Source organism: Oryzias latipes, chromosome 19, assembly GCF_002234675.1.
Source record: "Oryzias latipes chromosome 19, ASM223467v1".
Lineage (NCBI taxonomy): Eukaryota > Metazoa > Chordata > Actinopteri > Beloniformes > Adrianichthyidae > Oryzias > Oryzias latipes.
Genome location: NC_019877.2, coordinates 11,878,811 through 11,899,364, shown reverse-complemented (window position 1 = coordinate 11,899,364; position 20,554 = coordinate 11,878,811). Strand labels below are relative to the sequence as shown.

Here is a 20,554-nt window from a genome sequence, read left to right as displayed (position 1 = left end):
TTCTAAGGAAGGGGTGGACTAAAGCTTAGCTGAAGCCTTGAAGGCTGCAGAGCTATGATATATTGAGATTCATTAGTTTCAAAGACAAGCCTTTGAAATGAGCTCATCTTGTCCATAGCCTGCAACTTTTAACTGCTTCCTTAAAAAAAATATTTTTTTTTTGGAAGGAGTTAGTTTCTTTGCAATTACCTTCACAGAGGCTCCAATTAGTTTTTGGTTTAGAGCTGTAATTAATAAGCAGGACTCTGTGTTCTGTTTTTAATATTGGCATCTTGAAATAAGTTTGTCCCTTTTTGGGGGGATGTAAGAAAAACTGCATGAATAAATAGGTGGTTTATGTTTTCTATTTGTTAATTTATTTATTGTGTAAACACATGTTTTTGTATCAGACTTGAAACTTTACGTTCAATCCTTTAGATTTTGCTTAAATTCTTGTCCAGCAATAAGAGCAGTTTGGGGGCCATTTCCACTTAATTATTTCTCAACAATTTCAGTTGCATTTTAAATACAGCATTAATTCTTTTTTTTATATAATTTATCTTTTTTGTTCATGTGATCTTTTTATCCTCAATAAAATTGGCAGTTTTAAAGAAAACATCTTTTATCAGATCGCCAATGATTTATTCACACTTTTATCTAATCTGTTTCTACTTTTTCAGTCATCAGGAAAAAAAGATTAATAATGAGTGTGGGAGTTTACACCATACACATATCTTTTGAAATTGAAATTACACACAGCTTTTGGTTGAATGAAGTTTAGTTCAAACACATGATTGCAGGATTTGCCTTGATATTTTCGGACAGTTTTTAGGATACAGTTAATATATATGTTTTGATTTATTAAGATGTTATAAAATCAAAGCATAATGTAGCTCTCTTCTCTTGTTTGTAGCTTAACTCTTGAAGTCTTTTATCCACTGTAGAGTAGCTTTCAGATAAGGACAAGCTAAAGTCAAACATACTTTATATCCATTTATGTAGCTCAGTTGTGCAGGCTGACCTTAAAATAGTAAAAACTCTTATTTTTTCAAGCTGATAGATTCCAAACTACAAGAAAGTGAAGAAGAAAGTGTATCTGAAAGACCTTTGGAGCACTAAAATGGATCTTTTTTTCCATCACACCTCAGGGGTCTTCTGACTCCAGCTGGTAGAAGTATTTCTGAGTCCCTAACCCCCATTACTGCTTAGAACACTGTGGCCAAATGAAATCTACATGGAAGCGCTTCCATTTTCCCTAAAGACCTGAAGGACACCCCTGAATTTAGAGGTCTTATGTTTTTGTGGAAAAGGTAGTTGCAAAGATGTGCTTTATTTTATTTTATTTTTTATCATAATCATTCCAATAAATTATAATCTGGCACAATCAAATCCCTCCTCTGATCTTTTTTTATTTTTTTTAATAGTGTCTCACATGCATCATGCATTGAGTTAACAAACATGGAGCAGGTTTTCCAAGCCCGTGTCTTAGTAACAAAAAGCGGCCGCCAGCCCATCAAAGGTTTCCAAGGAAGGTCGCCTGATGGCTGCTAAGTAGTGCTCAGAGTTGGAGGAACATGCAGTCATTTTTGCATGATGGAAGGCAGGGAACAGGGGAAACAATACCTCCTCCTCCTCCTCCTTCTCTGTTTTTCATGTTTTCAGTGACTCATCTGTTACAAGCTCCCTTGTTTGATCTTGGAAATGACTCGCAAGACTTCTGAGTAATTTTTTGTCCATTTGTACCCTGTTCCGATAAAGTGGTATTCGGTATTAAGGGGCTTCATCCATACATGATGCCCAATTTTCAGACTTTGTTAGTAATGTCTAATGTTTAATAGAATATAAAACAGCTTTTTACATAGTCCAGACAGAGTTGCTTGCATGACCATTTTGCTTCTATTTTATATAGAATTTCAATGATAAAAAAATATATTCTGAATGTGGAAAAGAACACTTTCACAACCGGCGCCACATTAGGCTGCCAGTTACCATAGGTCGTGTTAGCTTGTTTGTTTTAATGTTTTTTTGTCCTCTTGACATTGCCCGATATTAGTTTATGTATCTACAATTGGAAGAGGCCTGTTGTGAAATGTGGAAGCAGTGCACATCTCATAAATCTCGCTCCAGGCTTTTTCTTTCACAGCTCTGTTCCGATATATAAAAAAAACTCAGGGAAATTTTTAAATGGTTGGCACCTCCATGAGTTAAAAAGGATGCCATCCATACGTCGCTACCAAATTGAGTCCCTGACTAGACAGAGTTCAACTGGTTATACTTTCAACAAGCATTCAATGGACCGTCGTAGTGCAGCTGTCATGTCACTTTGTCCCTATTTACCTAAAGATTCTAGTTTCCTTTCTAAAAACTGAACAAAACTGTTAATTTATAGCTGCAGAAAAAAACGTTTGGACATGCTGTAGCCTGAAATCCCTGATATATTTCCACTCTGACTATGGTGGGAAATTAGGAAAATAACAGAAAAAGATTAGCTTTGGGGACTCATCTCCCACTAGAGTGCAGCTATGAAAGAAGAGTCTTCACATATTTGATTTGTTCGTCTTTGGGGAATAAGAAATAGGTTTCATGCTCAATATACAGAGTGTAAGGTATAAGAGACAATCAGTCACGTAAATATTAACCATCAGAAATAACTATTAATGCCGAAAAGATTCACGATTTGCAATATAAGAATGTAGCCTCATTAAAATTATTAAACATTTTGTGGTAGTGAAGTTTGTTTGAGTTGCAGTTAACAAAGGCTCTCAATCTCTGACTTTTTATGGTCTCTCTGCTAATGGGCTGCCTTTTTCTGCCTCTGACTCACACATCATTGCCTTTCACCTCTTTAGGCAAACACTCTTCATAAATTCAAGTGAAGTCCCATTTTCTCAAGGCTGTGCTGTGCCAAAAGGAATAAACAAAAGCAGCCAAAGTTTTTGACCTGTGTTGCTGCTGACCATGAAGATAATCAGTCTATGGTCATAGTCCTGGCTTCCATCCTCCCTTCTGTCTGAGAGATCTGTCTGAGTTGATGCAAGTTAACATCAGTAGGGAGGGAATGCTCACTCGACTTGTTCCCCATCCTGTTCTCTCCTTTCTCACAGTCCACTGACACTCCTATGACCTGCATTGGCTGAGTGCAGGGTCACTGACTGAGCAGAGAAACCACATGCGGTCATCAGTCAGTTCGCTGTAAGGGGGGCAAGTCTGGTTTTTTTCAGGTGACACACGAGATGCCTTTCCCTTCTGACACATTTTTAAGAAAACCAGCAACACTCGTCGTAGTGAATTTCCCCCAAAAAACTGGCAAAAAATTGTCAGATATCTGTGCCGGGAACCTTCACCTGGTAAATCCACTTTCCCTTTTTGCATTAGCCTGCTTTTAGGTCCTCACGTTGCTGCAAGAGTCACAGGAAAACCTGCGTAAGAGTTCAGGCTGCAGATGATCGTTAATCACCAAGCTTAGATAACTGATGAAAGGCAACGGTGCAGAGATAGTTAGGCACCCTCACATGTCATGTAGAAAGCAGATGCTTTTGGTTTCACATCCCACTTGTCATCAGGAGCTTTACTCTGACAGCACACATTGCTGAAATTGGCACAGAGGGAGTCATGGAAAGCATGGGGCAACATTTTCTACTTTATCAGACAGGGTGATGGCAGCCTCTCTTTATTTTTTATTTTTTTAAATGTATTTGGACTCAAGGCTCCAAGCTTTCCTCTTTGGGGGTGTAGGACATGGCGGGATCTCTTTTGGTTGGCCCCTGTACGCCTCTTCAGTCACTCTCACCTAATCCCTCCTGCACTGAAGACAGGAGGGAGCTGCCAACAACAATAGCAGCCACTGGTGTTTGATAAAGAGGCAGTGGATTGCTCTGGGACACACAGAGGAATCAAAACATGACTCCATGACACACTTTTCTCTAATATTATGAAGTAGAAGAGCATAGAGGTCACGAATAGACAGTTGAAGGGACACAGGATAAAAAACAGGATCTATTTTGCAGACGGATGCAGTAAAACTGTTAAAACCCGTAAGGAATATATGTTGGTTTTACCAATAAGCCTTTTTGGTAGGGATGGTTTACCGCATGAACATACTTGATATGTGCAGGATTCTCAGAGCAAGGCGACTGTATTTCTACACCACATTTGCTTCACTAAGACAATTCACAGAATCATGAAAGGACAGAAAAAGGTGAAGATGGAAAAGCATGTAAACAAACCAAACAAACATGGAAACAACGGCTCTGTGAATATGTTTCCATTTGTTAGTCTTTCAAATGGTTTGTATGGTGGTATGCTGATTGGCATTCTTGACTTATGCTATTTTCACAGTAGGTGTAACGTTCAAGAACGTGCTAAACACGCATGTGTAGCCCTTGGTAATCACACTGGACAAGCAGGAATGGTGTTTTTAAATCTTTTTTTATTTTATTCACTTTACTAGCCCATGTCCACCACCTACAGTTGGAAGAGGCTTGGTGTGAAATGTCGTAGCGGAGCAAATCTCGTGAATCTTACTCCAGGTTTTTTCTTTCACAAACAAACCGCAATTATTAATTTCTCCCCCATGATCCTTTTCAAACAGTTGGCACCTCCAGGAATTAAAAGAGACGCCATCCATAAGTCAATACCAAGTCCCTGATTGGTCAAAGTTTGACCTGGTTTAACTTTCAATGCGGGCTCATAAAGCCCTATGACGGTCTTAAAAATGTGCGAAGCTACGGGTAAACACAAACATTTTGAATGCAGAAGCCCAAACATGCATGTACGTGCATTTAAATAGGCTTTTCATTAAAAGTAGTTGCTTGAACACTTACTCAATCCAAAACCTGCTCTTTAAGTTAACTGGTTACTCCAGATTGTGTAAATGTATGTGTGTGTTTGATTATGTGCAACCCTTTGCCCAACAGCAGCTGAGATAGGCTCCAGCAACCACACTCCCTGAAAGGGACTGAGGAGGTACGGAAAATGAATGAATAGTCTTTGTGATATTTTTTGGTCTTTTAATAAATTAAGAAAAAAATAAAGACATAATAAAATAAATCACTGTAATAGCACATAAATAATATTTTAAAAAATTCATATGTAGATGGCTAAAGCTGAGATGGCCAAAACCAGGGGTGTCAAATACATTGATCATGATCGACCGGTTGATCGCAAAGGAAGTGTGGGTAGATCATCAAAAATAAACTAAATAGATCTTTTGGATTCTGTCGTTATGTTCAGCTTGTATGCCGAGAAACTGTGGGCATCCCTTGCCTAAACAAATATTGGCAGGTCGCTTTTCAAATATCAGATTCGGGAAACTTCAAACTTGTTCAACTCTAATCAAATTTTATTGATTAGAGTTTGGGTTGATTAGATGGGTTGATTCACTGTTGTGTTAAAAAAAAACTGCATTTGTAGAATAAGAAGTGCATGAATAAATGCATGAGACTGGCATAGTTAAATGCTCAGTATACTTTAATGTCCTGTTTCACTTCAGGCCATTTACCTTTGTTACGGGCCATTCAAAAACTTATTACAACCATAATACTAGTACATCCCCGTCTGTTACCTCATCCGACCTTTAAGGTAATCAGTGTGCCACGTTTGAGTCAATTTAGAGCCATTTTTATCAGCTGAGAAGTGTTTTGTATTCTTTGTTTGAAGTTTAGTTGCTTTTACATCTTTCCTAACCCTCTGGAAACATGACACGGCTGTTTTTCGTCAGAGACCACGCACACAGATTCTGACCTTGTTCACGTCAGAAATTCATTTCTCGAATAATTAAATCTGTTTTTTGGGGGGGATTTTTTCCCCCTATCTTCAGTCTTACAGCCTTGATCGGTCTCCCATCTCTTCCAGGAACAAAAGCCTGTTGACTTTGCAAGTCCGCTATTTCTTTGAAGTCTTTTTTTGTACTAGTATGAAGAAACCCAACTCACTAAAACAATCAACGGGTTAAAAGGCAGAAGCGCATTGGTATTCAGCTCCTAATTGTTAGATTTCACTGAGGGAATGCAAGACAGGGAAATCGGGCAGGGAAAGATCGAGGCGAACAAGTAGACACCAGCTTAATGAATTGAGATTCTGTTCTCGTGAAAAGAACGATAGCCTTGATTGTTTGAAGTTCCCTTGTTGCTCAGAAGTTTAAACATGAGATTGTGGTGAATGTGCACTTGATACATGACCTTTCAGTTTGTCTTTGGCCAGTTCCCTCTGCAACGCATTTGAAGTAATGGATTAACTCAAAGTGGTTAAATTAACCTGACCTCCCCTCCCCTCCACCCACAGCACCAACCCCTGTTCTTAGTTAAGTACCGACCAAAGAGGACAAAAGCAAAAAAACCTTTGGGGAAAATTCCAACCAAATGACGGGTGAATATGCTGTTTTTAGAGTTTGCATGCTAAACGTTTTTTGTTCTTCTTGTCAGCAAAGTGAAATACAGATAGAATCTTGAAAAGTCAGTGTAAAAAAGGACAGTACCACACTGTCATTATGTAATCTTTCAAAATAACACTTATTCTAGTGAAAATAGAATTTCAAAGGTTAGTTTTGACGCAAACTGGTTGAATTGGTCAGAAAAACAACCATTTTATGACTTGCATGTATGAGTACATCTGTTTTTAACTGTTAAACCCTGGATCTTTACCTCCAGTGTTGACATTTTTTTGACAGCAGTAACTCATCAACTCTGTTGTAGAAAAGCGGCTTTGTGCTTTAATTTGTGCTGTAATTCTACGCTCACACGGGGCATGTGTTTTACGCTCTTAAAAGTGCTTTTATCGTACGGTGTTCACACTGGTACCCAATATTAGCACATGGCTTGGTGCGAAATGTCAAAGTGATGCAAATCTCGTGAATCTTCCTCCAGGATTTTTCTTTCACATCTGCATCCCGACATATGAGATATACCCTATATAAGACTTGGGGTTGTATTATTCCGCAATGAGGATTTTAAACTGTTGACACATCCGTTAATTAAAAAGGACACCGCCCATGTGTCTCTACCAAATCCGAGTCCCTGGTAAAAGTTCATCTTTCAGTGGAAGTGGAGGCTTTAACGCCATTCCTGAGGTACATCGCAAATGTTAAATGGTTAGCTAGGTTTTCAAAATATCTGTACTGTAAAATGTAGACTTGTTTGTTGATGCTGAAATTACTTTTTATTTATTTTAAAATCGCTGCTCCCATCTGCCATTGTAGGTAAGGGGATTTGGTTGAGGGTGGAGTAAGGCTGTTAAAAAAGACACCTTTAATTTACATCATTGACAAATATTCCATAGTAGATCAGTACATTTAATTACAATTGTTTACACATTGAAATATTTAGTTTACCGTCTGAATTTGTTTCAATTACAGACTCAAAGTTAACACGGATTGTTTTTATTAATTATTCTCTTTAATGACTGAACGTTATACATGCAGTCTAAAATTCAGTTGTGAGACATCAAATGCACATTATTTAACCTTTTCAACAGAAATGGAAAATGTTTTTATTCATGAGCAAAAAGACATTTAAAAAATATTTTCAAAAAAACTACTCACTTCTCAGTGCTCTATAAAAGGTGTTCTTCACTTTGTAGAGGTGTTTGAATCTAAAATTCCAAAAGCCAAGGGCCTGGAAATTTCCCAGAAGTCTCTGGATGTGTCCGAATTCCCTCCCTAATCCCCAACTACTAAAAACGTTATAGTGTGGGACTATGTAGTGCCCTGGATTTTAAAAGCAACGTATACACCATGCCCACGTTTTTTTTAATTAAACAGCGAATATGTTGTAATCGATTTCACAAAGTGAAAATCTAACCCATTTAAGTGTTTTGGGATGATTATTTATTAATCCACTGTGTTTTGAAGATAAAACGTTGAAATTGTATTTTAAAAATACATTTAAATACATTTTCTTTCAACAGTTGTTCAAACGCAATGCATTGTGGTCTATGTTCGCCAATCTAGAGAGAATCGATGCAGACTGGTTTTTCGCAGAGACTTCTGGGAAATTTCTAGGGCACTCGATTTGGGAATTGTAGATTCGGACAGCACTACAAAATGGCGAACGCACTACATTGTAGTAGTGATGTAGGGAAATAATTCGGTCATAGCCCCTTTGTCAAGATTGGGGAATAGAGAATACGATGCATCAGAACGATTTATTTGAAAGAAATTAATTTAAATGTATTTTGTATAAATTATCGAAATGTTCATAATCAAAACTCAGGTTTTATAAACAGTCTTAGTAGGTTTTTATTTCTGCAAATAGATGCCTTCATATTAGGAAGCATGTGTCCAAATTATGTCAAAATCCAGAACACTACACAGTTTATTAGGGCTTCAGGATTAGTGAGGGAATTCGTACATAAAATAATATAAAATTTGGGCTTTCAATTTTATAAGCTAAGTCATCTTTTTCCTCTTTAATTTAATTATTACTTTTTATTTTTTAAAGGGGTTCCTTATGTTGTTTTAGTTCCGTTTTGTGTCCAAGTTTGCGTTTGGTGGTTTCCTGGTTTTTCCCTCTGTACCAGCAGCACACCTGCTTTCAATTTTGAGTGCTCACAGCTGCTTTCTGTTGGGTCATTATCCTTCAGTACTTCAGTCCCTGGTTGTCCCCTTTGTCCGTTTGGGTCTCCTTATAGCTTCAGGTTCTAGTTGTGGTACAGTCTGGGTTCTGTTTTGTGCTTTGTCATGTGTCATGTTTTATTTACCGAAGCTTTAGTTTCTGCCAATATGCCATGTGTCCTGCATTTCAGTCCTCTATCACCTCCATTTTCTGACTTTTATTCATTTATTTTTTATTTTGCCTTTTGCTCTCTAAAAAGACGGGCTGGATGCCCAGCCTTTTTTTTTCTTCTCATAATGTTGCTTCAGAGAATGGAAAACTTGCGGGGCATCAAAAGTTCTGTAACTGATTCCTCTTTTTCCAGTCTGCAGTTGACAGAATTTGGGAAAGCAGACAGAGGATGTCGTGTTTTTGCTCAAAGTGTTGAAAGAACAGAATGCAAATCCTCATCTGTAAACCTCGAGCTTGCTCTGTGCAAAATGAGCCTGTATGAGCGCACATGAACAATGCCAAACAGACGTACATAAATCAGTCTGAGCTACCAGCGCATGCAACCAACCAGTAACTCACTTTCCCCTTTCCATCCCTCCCACACCCCCTGCACCCAGACACACAACCAAAGCTCCTCCTGAGGGACATGAAGAGCCAGAGCAGAAGCACGCTCCTTTCCCAGGAGGAGCAGATACCTTCTGGGTATAACAGAGTTGGAAACAGGATGAAGGATCTCCCCTCTAGTGATCCACAGCTATAAAGGCGATTGGATAAACTACTGGTTTGGCACCTGGCATACGTAGTTTGAAATAACAATGTCAGCAGACCTTGCCAGAGGAAAAAAAAATCCACTCCCATATGGACCAATCTGCTACCAGTTTCATTTTTTTGTCTTTATGTTTTTAAGTTTTATTTCTTTTTCCTAATATAGTCATAAATCACAGAAAAACAGTCATTTTTATATGATAAAAAATTCTAAACTTAGTCTGAACTTTGCAGATCAGTTGCCTTTAACTGTCCCTGATAGTCTTTGGGGATCACTTCTGCTGAAATCAAACACCCATTTAGGTTGATAACAGGTCAGACTGAGACTTTTTAGTTTGTAGTCAATATATTAAGGCTGATTGTTGTCCGGGAAACCATTTGGTTTGTGTGTATACATGCAAACTGTTGAGTGGCATGTTGAGGTACAGCATATGAGAGCCAGATGTGAGTTTTGCATACATGTTGCAACGGTGGAGGAAACGAGAAAAAACAGGAGACTTTCCAACTGGAACTCATTTGTCACTGTTATTTGGGATACTTTGTACTCCTGCATGTGCAATATTCTTATTATGGTTACATGTGTATTGGACATGTGCAAAGTATCCTTCTCTTATGACTTTGTTTAACAGTAAAGTCTCTTTGAAGCTACGTTTTTGCTTAAAATATTTACACATCAGGACATTTTTTATTTCTGTAAAACTGTAATAGCTATTATTTTAACACAAAATTGTAGTGGTTTCCAAATAAATCTAAATTTCTTAGTTCTGCTAACAGAATGAAGATGGTAATCTTATCAGAAGTAAACATCTGAAGATGTTTAAGTTGATGTTAAATCATTTGAAGACCAATGTTGACGTTTTCTTCACATGTTCTTAAAATAAAATATCATAGCAGTAGTATAGTCATAGTACTTTTTTATTTAAATATGTGAATCCGGAGAAGAAGAAAACATGCAGTATGATGAAGATTGTCGTTGTGACGTAGGAAATGCACCGACCACAAGCTCCCCGCTTGAGCTCCCAGTAACAGGGAGGGGGAAGAGGGGCGGGGTTGCTCTGCACCAACGGTCCCGCCCACAACTCAGAGGTAAAATTCTGATGAACTCATGCAACTCTGCTGAAACTATATCCTAAAAAACGACACAATTTTTCACTTAGGCAAAAAAAAAAATAGGTATACTAAAAGACCAAACCTTTACTATAGATCAAAAGATGATCAGATTGGGACTTTAATATGCAGATAAACCATAAAAAAGTGTCCCAGTTTTAGTGTTGAATGTTATTTCATGAACTCTGTTTTCTTGAAAGTCTTTAAAAAATAGTTTGAAAAAAAAAGCACATAAAACTTGTGAAGAAATGTGTTTCATTAAGTAAACTAAAGTAGAGTGGTTAGTCCTGTCCACTGCAGGGAGTGATCATTTTGACTTTTGTCTGTTTGACACAATCAAAATGTTGTGGTGAGACTTGACAAAACACGCACAAAGATCATAAATTAAAAAAAAAACAACAAATGGACCAGAATTCCTGCACAAAACTTTTTTTTTAACACCCACCTAGAAACAGTTATTTCCAATCATTTCTGTTTTTTGTTGGAGAAAGTTTTGAATCACGAAAAATGCTTCATTTTCCAGACTTTATTTGAGCTGAACATACACACAACGGAACATGTGAGGTCATTGCTGCTCTGAGATGACTTTTACCTTATTTCAACATCTTGAAAGAACCAAATATACCTACACTCAACAGAAAAGTAACCCCAACTCTTATTTTTCTTAAAATAAACTTAGAGATGTAGAATTTAGTCCATGTACACAGGTGCACACATGGACAGGTGTGTCTTTTTTTTTCGACATATAAAACAGCAGCATGGCCTAGATATGCAAACTGTCCTTAAAAAAGACACATAAAAGCTGACTAAACTAAAGCAAAGTCAGTTGACTTTTTTTTACTGTCCTTCTTCTTTTCTACACTATGATTTTGCTTCAGCTGATACAGAATTGCTGCGATGTTCTTCAAGGTTCAAGTTGTTGAAAAACGTTCAACACAACAGATGCAGCTGATTTTTCGAGAGGAACCTGGCTGAAAACAAGATGGCGACTGATGGAAATGATCCTAACCCTTGTTGTCATCGTGACCCAAAAGTGTTCAGAATTGTAGAAAAAACGTATCAAAACCTCTTTATGGGGGTACGCCTGGTTCCGGTTGAGGACTTCTGGTTCTGGATGTTAATGTCTGCAGCCAGGTCCTCTTGGATTTTTTTTTTTAATGGACTTCAGCTAAACTTGACGGATTAGTTAAATTTAACAGATTTATGGTTGTGAAAAAAAGAGGGCACTGATAAAAACTGTGTATATTTTTGTCAATTTTAGATTATGGTGTTTTTTTTGTTAAAAATGATAACTGATTAAATTTGTTGTTTATCAACTTTTGGCACAACCCATCAGGGATTGCTACAGCAAATCAACTTGCACTGATTCACACGTGTGGTTTGTTAGGACTTTTTATGCCTGATTCCCCTTCTGAAACAACTCTTTATTTTATCCGGGCTGGGGACCGGCACAGGGAAACCCAGACTTGGGCCCCCTTGTGGCTACATAGTTAAGTTAAAGAGTGTTGCCCAAGGACCCACACTGGATTCAGCTCATTGCGCCCCCTGGGACAATTTTAATTAAAAAAATAAAATTAAATAAAAAAGGTGGCAAACCAAAAAATTGTTTTCTATCTAAGGAGGAAAAATGTATACTGCCCCAAAGTGGCTCGAACCCCACACAGGTTGTTAATTTCTTAATTTTCTATAATAGTTACAAAGTACTTTTTCAGCTATTGAGGCTCATTTCTAAATAAGCTTGAACATTTAATTTTGCTGCCATTTATTCAGAAATGGTTAAAAAATCCTTGTGTAACTGTTATGTGGGTGCTTTTTTAAATTTAAAATGACATCCCATCTCCTCTGTACTATACATACACTCCTGTGCATTCACTGTTCACCTTTCCAAAGATACAGTACACTTTATTCTGAAAGACCTCCTCTGCATCTTCAAGGCACATTTCTTTTTATTAAAGCTTCCTTCATGTTTCAGTCAATAACTCGAACTGACAATTTCTAAATTTGATTCAGCCACTGTTTTTGCAGTAATTTGCACTTGTTTTGTATTTATTGATCTCGTGGACCTTAAATGCCCCTTGAGGTTATTGAATGTTCCCCCTAAAACTAACTGTAGAATCCATTATTGACTCAGAATATAGACTCTGTGCAACACCTGCACCTAATTTCAGTACCTATAACTTCCTTTCTTCTTTTCAAGGTCAATAGTTAAAATTCAAAATTAAAAACTGATTTGTTTTTAACTAAAAGGGCCACATTTATTAAAATTAATTTAATATTTTCAAATAACGTTTTTGTGTTTGGCACTTTAATTTGCATTATTTTATCACTTATTGCGCTTTGATATATAAACCTTGCACAGTAAAATATATTTTCTTTTCTAAATCTACCAACATATTCTTTAGGCTCCAGCAGTTCTAATTTTTTTAAATAGTTTTTAATCAAACAATACGTTTAAAACACGTAAAAACTAAGTTTGCATGTGTCCCGCCAGATAAAAACCTGCCTTTCAATACGGTCTAAAGCTTTTGTATTTATTGGATGGTTTGTAAAAACGTGTCCTGCTTTCACGCTTTTATTTTGTAATCATTTTTAAGGTGGTTCTCATCATTTCATTTCTGTAATTGAAAACTTGTGAAGTAATCCATCATTCAGCTTTTATTCAGAGATGGCATCTGGCTGATTTCACAGGGGGATATCTAGGCATAGCAACATCAATCCACACATGACACCCAATGTTATAATTGCACATATTCTGCCTGTCTAACTTTTCTCTTGACTATCTTAAAGGGGTAATTATCCTCCAAACAATGCTGCAGTTTTAAATAATAGTTAAATCCGCATAATGAGTTTGAGCATCGCTCAGTTTGGAGGAGACACCAAAACCCAATCCTTTCCCTGTGTGCGCTATGAAGGCTGCGCTTCCCATTACAAGAATCATTGGCTCGCCAGCTCTGGAGGTTCTGTTGATGTTGTGCTTCATGTGGGCCGGGAGTTGTGCTGAGCTCAGGGTAAGTAGGGGGAATTCTGCTTCTTTGCTCTACTTGGCACCAGCCTGCAGCTCTGCCTGATGTCAGACAGATCATGGCTGTCAAGAGTGGCCATTCTTTTCCAGGCTTCTGGAAAAGAGTTGTTTCTAACAGTAAAAATAGATTTTTTTAAATTGGAAGTGAGGGTTTCTAGGCCTTTTTTTGTCTAGGGCTGTTGGGCTAAAGGCCCTCACCACATTAAAACCAGGTAGGCTTTTCAAACCACATTGATCTGCATTTGTAGTTTAACACGTAGAGCTCCAAGATTAACTTTTACAAGAAGTTTTTTTCCTTGATAAAAACTTAACGTGTTTTATATATTTATCTTGACATCTGCTCTGAGTAACTTTCAATTACACATCAAGTGAAAGGGTGCTATTGGCACTTGGAAGCCTTGACTTCTCATTTATCACACTTAGACATAGGATTTGTCCCTTATTAGGGTGTCTGAGTTTAATGAGACATATCAGAGAGTGACTGCTAAACTGCTACACACTGATGTTCTGCAGTAGTAAGTGTGATGGTCAAAGCAAATCAGTTAAAAGAACCTCAAATTGTACTTTTAAGCTATTGTCTGGAATGTTAGTTTCCCCCCCAAATATTCTCACAGCTGAGCTACTTTTAATCCCTTGAAGAGAAGAAAAGTCCCGTGGGGCTTTAGTTTGAAAAGTCATTTGCAATCGAGAAGTTCCATTATGGCACAGATTTGAAGCTTTACTTTGCTCTTGTCTACATTTTTTTCCTTATTGTGTCCTGAAGCAACACGTTTTGTTTTTTTTTCTGTTCACACTAGGTTTAATTAAAAGTGTCCCAAGCGATTTGTTTTTTGCCTGGGATTACAGTTGGTCTATTCATGGTGGAGCTAGAATATTTTATTTGGGGGGGGTGCGAGGAGGGCATAAGATTTTGGAAGGGTGGCAAAGGAGAACATGTTACGTTGTTTTACTATCATATCATATAAATGTTAGATTTTCAATCCTTAAAGAAGCTTGAATTGATAATTTCTTAATCTTTGTTAACAATGATACTAATGTTTACTCAAAAATTGGGGGGCAACGTTTTTTACGAAGGGACCCCTTGCCCCCCTTTAGCTCTGCCCTGGGTCTTATTTATAATTTGCCACATAAACTTAAATGTTTAAATAGAATCAATGTAGATGATAAAATTAAAAATGCATAAATCTATTTTAGTATAAATAGATGACACAAATGTCCATCACAAGCAGAACAAACACAAACCATGATTTGCATTTTCTCAAATATACCAGGAAACAGGTTACTTTTGACACCTCTTTTTTCTGTTGCTGCACCTTTAAAGATAAGACAATGAGGTTAACATGGTTTGACAGAAGCCGAAACAAGAAAAAAACAAATTCAGTGCAGGAGGAACTGAAGCAACACCCAGTCGCTGGCATTTGTGATCAGCGGCATGTAGCTTTATTGTTTTTCTGTCAGCGCTGTCAAGTCTACTGAAAGGAAAATGTAACTCCAAAGTCACCTCGCAGACTTTCTTTTGGGAACGTCAAGACAAATACATGACAAACAAAATTACAGGCGGTGGCTGGACGGACAGAGGTTATAGCAGAACTTTCTGTGTTCTGTACTTGAAAGCAGCTTCACACAGCAGAAGTATATTTCCTCCCTGTTGTGCTGCATCTGCAGCTCTCTGCTTGCTTAAATGTTGGGGTGCGCGCTCTTTGACACTGGTTTTGCTGCACTAATTGCAGAATCCCTGTCAGTCACACAGAGAACCGCTGGACACTCGTCTTGTGAGTAATGCATTTCAAATGGGAGGGCGCGACCCCACCCTTTCCTGCTGCATCATTAACTCCTGGCTGATTGATAAACAGAGAGATGCTGCTGCCATGTTGGGGGACTGTAGCACATAATGTCGTTTTCTGGAGGTTCATTGCTTGAAAGCCTGGAGACACACCCTGAATAAGAAGAGGTGTCCAACGTTTTGCAAAAAGGGGCAGATTTGGTGAGGTGAAATTGTATGAGAGCCAAACCTTATATTGACTATAAATGCAAATAAAAAGTGTTTTGCAATAGGATAGTTTTCATTTCTTCAGACAGAACAGAAAAATATCTAAATCCATTTTTACCAAAGTTACTGTACATTTCTGATTTGAAGACTCGAAATAAGAAATTGAAAAACTTTACACTTTACATGCAGGTAGAGGTTTGTTTCATCCGCACCTAAACTTTTTGTCATATTGAGGGTTCCACTGTGGCCAGGGGTTAGCACTCTCCCTTCACAATGAGAAGGCCCTGCTTCAAGTCCCAGCTGGGTCTTTTGTGTGTTAAGTTTGCATGTTCTCCTCATGCATGCATGTTTTCTCCAGGCACTCTGGCTTCCTTCCTTAATTCAAAAATATGCTTCATAGGTCAATTAGTGACTCTAAATAAAAAAACGAGATATAATTGCTTTTACCTCTAATGCATAAACATTACAAAAAGAGGTTAACTGCTTATGAGAAAATTATGTACTAAGGTTATAAGACTTAATTTACTGGTTCTCTTTTGTTCAAATGTAGTTGTTTCGTCTCATCTTTTTTTTATTTATGTTTTTATATATAACCTCAAAACTGACGGCTGATCTTTCTGGTAAAGATTTGTTACTATTTTTAATAACCACTAACATCTAGACACAGTGACAGAAACTAAAGGAGATGCTGGTGATGGGTAATCAGAGTCAACATATGGAGGACACATGGCCGCCAGGATCCTCTTCTTCCATGTCTGCACTCTTACATGCAGGCCGTGAAGCAGAAACCTTCACCCTGCTGGATTGTCTGTCATGGGCAGATGTTGAGTTTGTGTGTCCAGCCCAGAGTGCAGATTCAATTTACTCTGAAGAAACACATCATTTTATTTGGCTCTCTCAAGTCTTTGGCCTTGCTTTGATGCGGTGATTATTACCAGCTTTTTGGCTCCACGGAGGACTGGAAGGCAGGAAAACATTGTGTCTCACGCTGACAGCTCCCAAACAAAATACCCCCCTGCCTGGGTTGTTACAGCTGAAACTCCCAGCTGGTTTGTCAGCGGTGAGGTCAGTAAGAGATTCCAGCTGTTTGTACCTCTGCTGTGGATTAGCACCAGCTAACCATCTGCTGATGTATTGGAGAGAAGCCTTGAGCATGTCCTGTGTGTGTGTGTGTACAAGGCGTGGCCACACTGAGGACTTGAACTTGCTCATATAAATACTGAACAGAAATGCAGATGCTCATATTGCATTTAATCCAGGAGATGGGCTCCCACTTTTATGTTGATTAAAGTCCCCCCCCCATAGCTAAGTGTAAGTATATTTATCCAGAAATTTGTTAAAACAGTCATTTTTTTTTATTGGACGTCATTTGTAGAGGATTTTTACCATCTGTTTTAACAAAAAGTAAATATGCTATTGACTACTATGCTAAAAAGTCCAACTTCACGCTAGAAGTACAAATGAGACATACATCCTTTCCATTTCACTGCAACAGTTTTATTTGAATAAAAGTCAAACTAAATTATACTACAAGTTTACCCAATAGGAGAAAGGTACAATCTTAATAACAATAGATTGGATTTTTCTACACTTTTCCAGACGCTCAAAGTCCATACAATACTACATTATTCATTTACTCCTCATTCATACTTGGTGCTGCTAAACTACTGATGTAGCCACAGCTGCCCTGGGGCAGACTGACAGAGGCGTGGCTGCCCCTCTGACCATTCGTATGCATTCATGTACCAGTGGAGCCACACTGAAGGCAGGGAGGGTGAAGAGTCTTGACCAAAGACAAGATAGTTGACTGGGGGTAATGGGGAACAAACAGCCAATCCTTCGACCATTGGCCGACCTGCTGAACCACCTGAGCCACTGCAGCCCATAATGTTTTTTTATATGGGCTGCAGTGATAAAACATAATGGTTTCTCTGTCTATACATGGGTGTAAGCATTTAACGTAACCATTAATTGGAATTAATTGGAGCCGTCTGTTGCAGTATGCATATTGCACAAAAAGATGATATCGCGATTTCGGTACATTTTCAAATTTATCATGGACGCCTACAGCTAGGTCATTTTTTTTGCTTATTAAGTTCCTCATATTTAAAGATTTGCAGTAACATCAAAACATGTTTGACCAACAGTCTGACTGGTTAGCAATTTGTGGCTCTTTTGCTCTGGCACAGTGTTGTGTGGGGGCTGCACGATATGAGGAAAACTCGCAATATGATCAATATGATCAATATTTTGATGACGATGTAATTTGCAATACATCGTCATCAACAGTTTACAGTTCACTGCAACAGTTCAATTTAAACAAGAGTCAACATAACTTAAATTACACTTTAAATGACCCTAGTTTACACGGGCTCCATCTGATTGGTCATTGATGTAAATGGTTCCATCCAATTGGTCAACAACTTGACGGCGTCCATCTGATTGATCAAATGCATAAATGGATTAATTTGATTAGTTAAATACTTCAAGCTGCCATGAGATTGTTTTAGCACATTTGAGGTAACCATTTATTGCAATTTCTGCCAACTTTTGCGAAATGCGTGTTGCACAGCTTGATATCGCGATAACGATAAATTTGCAATATATTGTGCAGGTCTAGTGCAGTGTACCATGCTGTTCCAGGCTGTGGTGTGATCTCTTAACATGCCAAAGCACAGCGATCCAAAGCCAATAATTAAAATAGCCTGCTTGGTGTGTAAGCTTGCTCAAAACAATTTGGAATTTGCCACAACCTAAAAATAAACCAACAAAAGAAGTTGGCCCGTGCAGAATCATGCATCGATTTTGAGTACAAACCAGTCGGGGTTCTTTATTCAGCAGGGTAAACTGCATGACTGTTTACTTACAAAATACAGACCCATCTGTGTTTGTTTCACTCTCCCAAGTCCTCATCGTTGTGTCTGAGCTACTGGGTGCAGTAGCATGAAGATGTATGCTTTGAAGTGGTGCAGTCATCTATATGATAAGCAATGCAGCTAATGCTGCTTAAGGGATGACTGCTGCAGCGAGGCTGAAAAAAAGTCGCACAAATCCCATATTTCATTATCAGCTCATTGCTGTGGGTGTGGTCATCCAGACAAACATGTCAGGTCCATTTTCGACCAAGGACAGCCCACTCCATCTGGCTGTTTGATGAAAGGAAAAATCAAATTAATGAAAGAATCCCCACGTTAACTAAGTCTGCCCTCACTAAATTTAATAGGGGGCCCTCCTTAGGATGTTATTGAAGAAATCCAAACATGTTTAGGGAGTCCAGTAAGTTAGGAAAGTATTATAGGTCATGTTTATTTAAAAAGAAAACCCAAAAAATCAATACAATCCCTCCAGCAATTCATGTTCTGATATATGTCCATCTGCATATTTTTAATGAGTCTTTCATTTATGTTTGAATTGTTCTAATGGCCTAATAACAAATACATGGACATGAAGTTTTACCGGTTTGTTATTTATTCCCATTTGTGACCAAAATTGATTAATTCGGTGTTATGTCCATTTTTTTCATTACTTGCTATCGACTGCAGAATCTGAGCTAATTACCGCTAAGTTGTATCTTGGAATGAGTTATTGATTGATTCTGGATGCTTTGTCATGGCAGTTTAATAGAAAACTTCAAAGCACCTGTTTTTTTTTTTTTAAACCTGATTTCTTTCTATAAGGTTCCACTTTTATCCCTTCAATTTATGCTTTCCTAAAGCAGGGTTAAGAGTCAAATCCTGTCAGACTGTTTATCATCTGTCCAGGTTTAGCAGCTCAAGACATTCTGATCGATTTTCGTCTTTTCGTGAAGTCCTTTGGGGGGTCACTCATATGCATTTGTTGTCTTTGATTTTGTTTTATAGGGGGCTGTTTGCGAGTAACTATACTGAAACCCATTACCTGGAGGACGGCAGTGCAGTCACGGGCACTTCCAACTTCACGGTATGTTTACTTTTACCTCCCTCTCTGATTTCTGGATCTAGACTTTTCTGTGTGTTCCACATCGCTCACAGACATCTGCTCTGACTGCCGGCCCTTCGCCACGCTCTTCCTCTGACGTCACCGTGCTAATATTAGGCTGAGTGATGAAGTAAAGCTAAATCAATGGATTGTGGCCACACTCACTTTTGATGCACCTAGAGTTGTTCATAAAGAAGGCTTTGTAGGTGAGTGGCTCCATATTTAGTAAGCAGATTCATATTTGATGTAAGAAATGAGGACAGAGGTCAGAGAATAGGGGGAGTTTTCAGGAGTAACGCAAGTCTTATATAATAGATAAGCCTAAAACCATCCCCAAAAATGTTTTGTTATGCAGGCCTGCACAAAAATAATAAATTAGTGAACATATAAGTGCACTTCAGAAGGCACGCAGACCATGAAATATTTATTTGATTTATAAACTTTGGGCTGTATAAATTGAAATAGCCTATTTATCTAAGAAATATCTGAGAAGATTGTTGATCTAGTTGTGATTTTTTACCATCAATGCCTGCAAATCAAGATTGATGTGCACTGACGCACAACGGAGGGGGCCTTGGTTGAAAGAACGGCCCAGTTTAATACAGAGCAACTTTGTTTTGATGTAGCTTTCCTTTTGGCCAAAAACGCAATACATTTTAAAATGGCGTTAAAGACCCACTCCAGTGAAAATCATGTTTTTTGCATTTTTAACATGTTCTTGTGGGATTTTACTGGTAGTAGAGGACATATGTACAAAACAAACTGTTTTTCTGAGTATTTGCCCTAATCATTGTGAATGAGGAGCAGATGAAAAAATGCAGTTTGAAAAAGTTTCCACCTGTGGCTTATAATATACAATCAGCAGGCAACAAGCTTCCTGCTCTGCTCCATTCTGATGCATCCACTTTGAAAAACAAATAGATCCATGAACATCTTTGTTTTCCTGGTCTGAGCTGGTATCTGGCTAAAAGCTGTACGGTTGGATAGCTCCGATATTGCTCACAATTTTTTTCGTACGGCTAATGTTTGGTTGGGGGTGTGAGGGGCTTTAAGCCAGCTAGAGTGTAAACAGAGGAGGAGGCCGGCCTGCTCTGCACCAACAATCCCACCCACAACTCGGAAGGAAATTTCTAATAAACTCCTGCCGCTCTGCAGAAACGAAGTTCTAGACAACGACACAGTTTTTTTCTATTT

General features: G+C 38.2%; 1 protein-coding gene across 1 annotated transcript in view; it reads left to right on the top strand.

The window, feature by feature from the left end:
* Positions 1–20,554, top strand: part of adam12 (ADAM metallopeptidase domain 12) — a 100,036-nt gene that overhangs the window by 38,271 nt on the left and 41,211 nt on the right. Inside the window, exon 4 of the mRNA XM_011488263.3 lies at positions 19,264–19,342. Coding sequence (XP_011486565.1) covers positions 19,264–19,342 — 79 coding nt within the window. The remainder of the gene's footprint in view (positions 1–19,263; positions 19,343–20,554) is intronic.